The sequence below is a fragment of the Bison bison genome, unplaced genomic scaffold (assembly GCF_000754665.1).
Source record: "Bison bison bison isolate TAMUID 2011002044 unplaced genomic scaffold, Bison_UMD1.0 scf7180017848602, whole genome shotgun sequence".
Classification (NCBI taxonomy): Eukaryota; Metazoa; Chordata; class Mammalia; order Artiodactyla; family Bovidae; genus Bison; species Bison bison.
Window position 1 is genome coordinate 5,147 of NW_011479175.1, and position 7,197 is coordinate 12,343.

At 36.6% G+C, this 7,197-nt stretch overlaps 1 protein-coding gene across 1 annotated transcript; it reads left to right on the forward strand.

Annotated features, from left to right (window-relative positions):
- The first annotated feature begins 1,251 nt into the window (after positions 1 to 1,251).
- On the forward strand, positions 1,252 to 2,181 carry LOC104992612 (olfactory receptor 4A47-like). The gene has a single exon (XM_010845565.1). The coding sequence runs from the start codon at positions 1,252 to 1,254 to the stop codon at positions 2,179 to 2,181; it is 930 nt and encodes a 309-aa protein (XP_010843867.1).
- Positions 2,182 to 7,197: the final 5,016 nt, after the last annotated feature.

Consider the following 7,197-nt stretch of genomic DNA (forward strand, 5'->3'; position numbering starts at 1 on the left):
GTGTTTTCAGTTATGATGCAGGGATTGTAGTCTATGTTACTATAAATATTAAATGTGATATGTTAAACTATGACTGCATAATTGGGATATACTGCAACACTTTTGAGCAGCAGAGTGATATCAGCAGAAAAAGACTGAAAAGGACAATTTGGACTGCTTCAGGAGAACCAATTTTTGGAGGCCAGAATAAACATGGAGAGACTTGGTAGCAGGCTATCACAGTGGACCAGGAATAATAACAATAAAAAAAAGTATAGCAGAAAAAAATAGAAGGGATTGCAATTTGTGATATATTTTGAAAGGAGTCAATAGGATTTGTTTAATTTTTATGACAGTGAAAAATAAGTGAAGAGAACTGAAATTTTTTATCTGAGCAATAACATGGAAAATTATACCATTTAGCAAGATAAATAGGTAATAATTCTTCAAATTTTATATAGAAATGCCTACATTTATTGTGGAGAATAAAAAAGTTTGTATTATAAATATTAGTTCAGTTCAGTTCAGTTGCTCAGTCGTGTCCGACTCTTTGCGACCCCATGAACCTCAGCATGCCAGGCTTCCCTGTCCATCACCAACTCCCAGAGTTTACAAATATTAAATTGGATTAAATTGGATGTCCATAATTAGAGATATATAATTTGAAACTTAGGTGAAACACAGGGTCTGGAGGCACAGAATTAGGCTGTTGCAGTGTTTATTGGTCAGGAAAAGGGAAATATCCACTTAAAGACCTGAGAAGTATCAGTGAGATCTGGGACAATTCAGGACAGAAACCTTCTTTTCATGATTTGATCTACTCACATTGATTATGTTAATTACCTTAAGTGAGTCTCTCTTTTACACTTTGTGACTTCACTGAAGTCCATTCCTGTCCTCTCTTGCTAATTCACTTAAAAAAAAACTCAGCTAAAGCATTAATTCTTCTGGAAATTCTTCTCTGATTCTAATTTTGATTGATATATCCTTGTACCGTGACTCTTAACTTCTGTGAATATCCTTATAACTTAATACAGGGTCAGAATTATCTGATCCCTAGTCATGCATTATATCATGAGGGCAAGCAACTCTACATTATTCAACTTGGCAATTAAAATATCAACAACACATTGGATATGGAAAGATTGTCCACACACATTCTTTTAATTGAATTTATAACAAAGGATGAAAATTATAATTCATTTAAAAATTTCCCCTTGTTTTGTAGGCACACCGTTTCTAACATGTGAACACAGCACCTATACAGATTAGATGGAACCAAGGAACAATGTAACTTATTTCATCCTCTTGGGCCTCACACAGAATCCAAAGGAGCAGAAAGTCCTTTTTGTTATGTTCTTGTTCTTCTACGTTTTGACTGTAGTGGGCAACCTGCTTATTGTTGTGACTGTAGCTGTCAGTAAGACACTGAACTCACCAATGTACTTTTTTCTTGCTAGTTTATCATTTATAGATCTAGTTTATTCCTCTTCTGCTTCCCCCAGATTGATTTCAGACTTGTTCTCTGGGGAAAATACCATATCTTTTGAATCCTGTATGACCCAGCTGTTTACAGAGCACTTTTTTGGTGGATCTGAGATATCCCTTCTGCTGGTGATGGCCTATGACCGCTATGTGGCCATCTGTAAGCCCTTGCATTATCTGATTGTCATGAGGAAAAGGGTGTGTGTTGTGCTGCTGCTGGTGTCCTGTGTTGGAGGTTTTCTGCACTCAATTATTCAAGTTGGCACTGTTTATGGGCTCCCATTCTGTGGTCCCAATATCATTGATCACTTTATGTGTGACATGTTCCCCTTATTGAAACTCGTCTGTACTGACACCTTTGTCATCGGCATTTTAGAGGTGGCCAATGGAGGACTGATGTGCACTCTTCTGTTTCTGCTCTTGCTCGTCTCCTATGGAGTCATCCTGCACTCTCTGAAGAACCTGAGTCAGGAAGGGAGGCGGAAAGCCCTCCAGACTTGTGGTTCTCACATCACTGTGGTTGTCTGCTTCTTTGTTCCCTGCATTTTCATGTATGCAAGACCTGCTAAGACCTTCCCCATTGACAAATCATTGAGCGTGTTTTATACAGTCATAAGCCCCATGCTGAACCCATTGATTTATAGTCTAAGAAGTTCTGAGATCATGAATGCTACAAAGAAGCTCTGGACCAAAAAAGTGAGGTCAAGTAGCAAATAAGTGCCTTATGCATTACAGAGAAAGTAGTTTAACACTAGGAATTTACTTCAATATCAGTCTATTGCTTTGATGAAAACTTTTCTTTTCTCTGAAGAATTTATCATGAGTTTTTATTGAAGAATACAATATTTGTTTATGTTATTAATAGCAGGTTCCCTCCTTGAATGTAAGCATTAATGTCTAGTTTATCACTGCAACTGGAAAGTTGAAATTTATTTAAAAGAGAGTCAATAAGTCATATGTAATTTGTTGGTCAGAATTACAAAAATAATTAACTAACATGCATTACTTATATTACTTTCTCATTTTTTGTAACCAGATTCTTACCTTTTATCCTCACTTTTTATTGTACTAATTAAAATATTTTATACTATATATGCTATCCTCTTCATTCACTTTTATTTGCTTACATATGAACATTTAGTGTAACATTTTCCATTTTATAGGAAATTGAAAGTATGATGTATAATAGTAAATGTTAAAAAATAGAATCCCTACAGAAATAGAATCATGTAAAATGTGCCTCCTGTCCAACCAATATCAGAATTCCCCAGTTTTCCCAGATGCAGTCACTATACTGTTTCTAAGATTATTCAAATAATGCTTTTTGCAAAGAGAAGCATATTTTCATGTGTGTTTGCCCATATGTATGTGTGTATAAATTCTGCATTTTGCAACTCAGTTTTCTGAAGATCTTTCCATACAGTCTTTACAGATCTAACTCATTCTAATTTTCTCATACTGCTCAGCTTCTTTAAAAGTCTCTAAAATTTAGGTATCCAGTTTTCTTCAAGTTTGTTCTCTTTTTCTACAATAAATAATTCTGCAAAGAAGTCTTTTAAAAATTTTCTAAGCATGAGTTTCTAGAATTGGAATTGTTGAGTTAAGTGGTATATGTATTAAAATGTCGATATTCATAGTTATTCCAAAAATGCCATTATGAGCTTGAGCAAACTATTCTCCTCACTTCAGAAAATACATTTGACAGCATGCTGAACTACTAGTGCTTGATAAACATTTATGGTATATGAAAATGTGATTAAACAAATTGTTTCATTTGTATACTTTAATTGCTATTCAATAAACATAATTGAATTTGAGTATCATCCATGTTTAAGTGATTTGCAGTCCTTTTTCATGAATTGTCTCTTAATGAATTTTTGTATTTGATTGCCAACACTTTTCCATACTGATTTTAATGATTGAATGACACACTAATTATCCCTATTACTCTGTGTTTGGATTATCATTTTTCCTACTTGTGATTTCTTTTAAATTTTTTTTAATACAGTGAAGAATATTTTTGGGCATGTACAAATATTTATAATTTACATAATTAATTCTATCAATATTTTTTACCTCTATATCTTAAATTTGTCTAACTCAATGTTGTCAAAATATTCTTAACATTTTCAACATTCAATTTTTTGTCTTTACATTTTATGCTTACATTTTCCTTTGATATAAGGAGGTAAGTAGGGATTATATTTTAATTATTTTTCTAGATTGTTATTATTATAGATGCATAATTATTTTTCCCCATGGCTTTGATATCTTAACTTTGTATTCCAAAATATGGCATGTGTTTGCATCAAATTCATTCCTCCACTAGCTTCCACTGATGTTTTTATTCATGTGCTATTTAACACACAATGTAATTGTGTACATTTGATTTAGAATATACTTTACTATCTGAAAAGCCTAGGATTCCTTCATTGATAATTTTTTATCAGAAGTATGTCTATTTTTGCATATTTGCATTTTAAAATTAAGTTTCAATAAGCTAGTCTGGTAAAAACTACATTGAGTTAGTATTTTGAGTAATATTTGATTGAGAAAGCATTTGTATCTTCAGAGAATTGAGAATTCCTATCCACAAACTAAATGGTATCAGATCCATCAGAGAAAGGTTGGAATGAATATTTATGCCACCTATTTGTGGTCATATTGCATACATCTTATTCAAGAATTCAGTTCAGTTCAGTCTCTCAGTTGTGTCCGACTCTTTGTGACCCCATGAATTGCAGCATGCCAGGCCTCCCTGTACATCACTATCTCCCAGAGTTCACTCAAACTCACGTCCATCGAGTCAGTGATGCCATCCAGCCATCTCATTCTCTGTCGTCCTCTTTTCCTCCTGCCCCCAATCCCACCCAGCATCAGAGTCTTTTCCAATGAGTCAGCTCTTCGCATGAGGTGGCCAAAGTACTGGAGTTTGAGCTTTAGCATCATTCCCTCCAAAGAACACCCAGGGCTGATCTCCTTTAGAATGGACTGGTTGGATCTCCTTGCAGTCCAAGGGAATCTCAAGAGTCTTCTCCAACACCACAGTTCAAAAGCATCAATTCTTCAGTGCTCAGCTTTGTTCACAGTCCAACTCTCACATCCATACATGACCACTGGAAAAACCATAGCCTTGACTAGATGGACCTTTGTTGGCAAAGTAATGTCTCTGCTTTTCAGTATGCTGTCTAGGTTGGTCATAACTTTCCTTCAAGAATATGTGAATTCAAAAATCTCTGGGTTTGAAAAATACTTGCATCTGGTAATTGGATGAAGGAACATGATTTTCCTGAGTTGAAATCTGGTTGTTCAGTTCAGGCCCCTGTTCACCAGACCTAGATTTTTTTTTTTTTTAATCATTATCATTGTCACCTTAGTCTGCATGTGTTGCCATAACAAAATACTACAGACTGCAGAGCTTAGACAACAGACATTTATTTTCCCATAGTTCTTCAGGCTGATATCCAAGGTCAAGGTGATTGCTAGGTTTGGTTTTTGGTGAATCCTCTCTTCCTACCTTGCATTGGGCACTTTCTCACTCTGTCTTTGGATGGCCTTTCTTCTGTGCACTTGTGCAAGAGAAAGCTCTTTGTCCCTTCTACTTCTTATAAGGATGCCAGTTCTATCAGATTAGGACCCACCTTTATGATCTCAAGGAGTATGAGCTATTTCAATCCCCATTTCCAGGTTTCCAAGCGTCGGTACAAGATGTAGGAGCGAATAAAATTTTTAGATGACTTCAGTCTGACAATTTCTAACTGCAAAAATGAGAGAGGTGGAGACAGAAGTATTCAGCTGAATGGATCAAATTCTTGACTCACTGAAATACTCTAATATAATAGACTGAATATTGTTGCTTTATTATTTTTTATTTATTTTGATTGGAGGCTAATTACTTTACAATACTGTAGTGGTTTTTGCCATACATTGACATGAGCCAGCCATGGGTTTACATGTGTTCCCCACCCTGAATCCCCCTCCTACATCCCTCCCTGTCCCATCCCTCAGGGTCATCCCAGTGCACCAGCCCTGAGCACCCTGTCTCATGCATCGAACCTGGACTGGCGATCTGTTTCATATATGATAATATACATGTTTCAATGCTATTTTCTCAAATCTTCCCACTCTCGCCTTCTCCCACAGAGTCCAAAAGTCTGTTCTATACATTTGTGTCTTTTTTAGTGTCTCGCATATACGGTCATTGTTACCATCTTTCTAAATTCCATGTATCTGCATTAGTGTACTGTATTGGTGTTTTTCTTTCTGGCTTACTTCACTCTGTATAATAGGCTCCAGTTTCATCCACCTCATTAGAACTGATTCAAATGTATTCTTTTTAATTGATGAGTAATATTCCATTGTGTATATGTACCACAGCTTTCTTATCCATTTGTCTGCCAATGGACATCTAGGTTGCTTCCATGTCCTGGCTATTGTAAACAGTGCTGCGATGAACATTGGGGTACACATGTCTCTTTCAGTTCTGGTTTTTTCAGTGTGTATGCCCAGCATTGGGATTGCTGGGTCATATGGCAGTTCTATTTAGAGTTTTTTTTAAGGAATCTCCACAATGTTATCCATAGTGGCTGTACTAATTTACATTCCCACCAACAGTGTAAGAGGGTTCCCTTTTTCCCACACTGTCTCCAGCATTTATTGTTTGTAGATTTTTGGATAGCAGCCATTCGGACTGGCGTGAGATGGTACCTCATTGTGGTTTTGATTTGCATTTCTCTGATAATGAGTGATGTTGAGCATCTTTTCATGTGTTTGTTAGCCATCTGTGGTCATGTATGGATGTTAGAGTTGGACTATAAAGAAAGCTAAGCACTGAAGAATTGATGCTTTTGAACTGTGGTGTTGGATAAGACTCTTGAGAGTGCCTTGGACTGCAAGGAGATCCAACCAGTCTACCCTAAAACAGACCAGTCCTGGGTGTTCATTGGAAAGACTGATGTTGAAGCTGAAACTCCAATATTTTGGCCACCTGATGCAAAAAGCTGACTCATTTGAAAGGACCCTGATGCTAGGAAAGATTGAGGGAAGGAGGAGAAGGGGGCAACAGAGGATGAGATGGTTGGATGGCATCACCGACTCAATGGACATGGGTTTGGGTGGACTCCTGGAACTGGTGGTGGACAGGGAGGCCTGGCGTGCTGCAGTTCATGGGTTGCAAAGAGTCGGACATGACTGAATGACTGAACTAGCCATCTTCTTTGGAGAAATGTATGTTTACTTCTTTGGCCCATTTTTTGACTGGGTCATTTATTTTTCTGGAATTGAGCTTCAGGAGTTGCTTGTATATTTTTGAGATTAATTCTTTGTCAGTTGCTTCATTTGCCATTATTTTCTCCCATTCTGAAGGCTGTCTTTTCACTTTGCTTATAGTTTCCTTCGTTGTGAAAAAGCTTTTAAGTTTAATTAGGTCCCACAGTGTCAGACTTTAACTTTTTTTTGGTTCAAAAATCACTGCAGATGGTGATTGCAGCCATGAAATTAAAAGACACTCCTTGGAAGGAAAGTTATGACCAACCTAGATAGTATATTGAAAAGCAGAGATATTACTTTACCAACAAAGGACCATCTAGTCAAGGCTATGGTTTTTCAAGTGGTCATGTATGGATGTGAAATTTGGACTGTGAAGAAAGTTGAGTCCTGAAGAATTGATGCTTTTGAACTGTGGTGTTGGAGAAGACTCTTGAGAGTCCCTTGGACTGCAAGGAGATCCAACCA

Coding starts and splice junctions, on each gene's coding strand:
- LOC104992612 (XM_010845565.1), top strand. CDS start 1,252: ATGGAACCAAGGAACAATGTAACTTATTTCATCCTCTTGGGCCTCACA.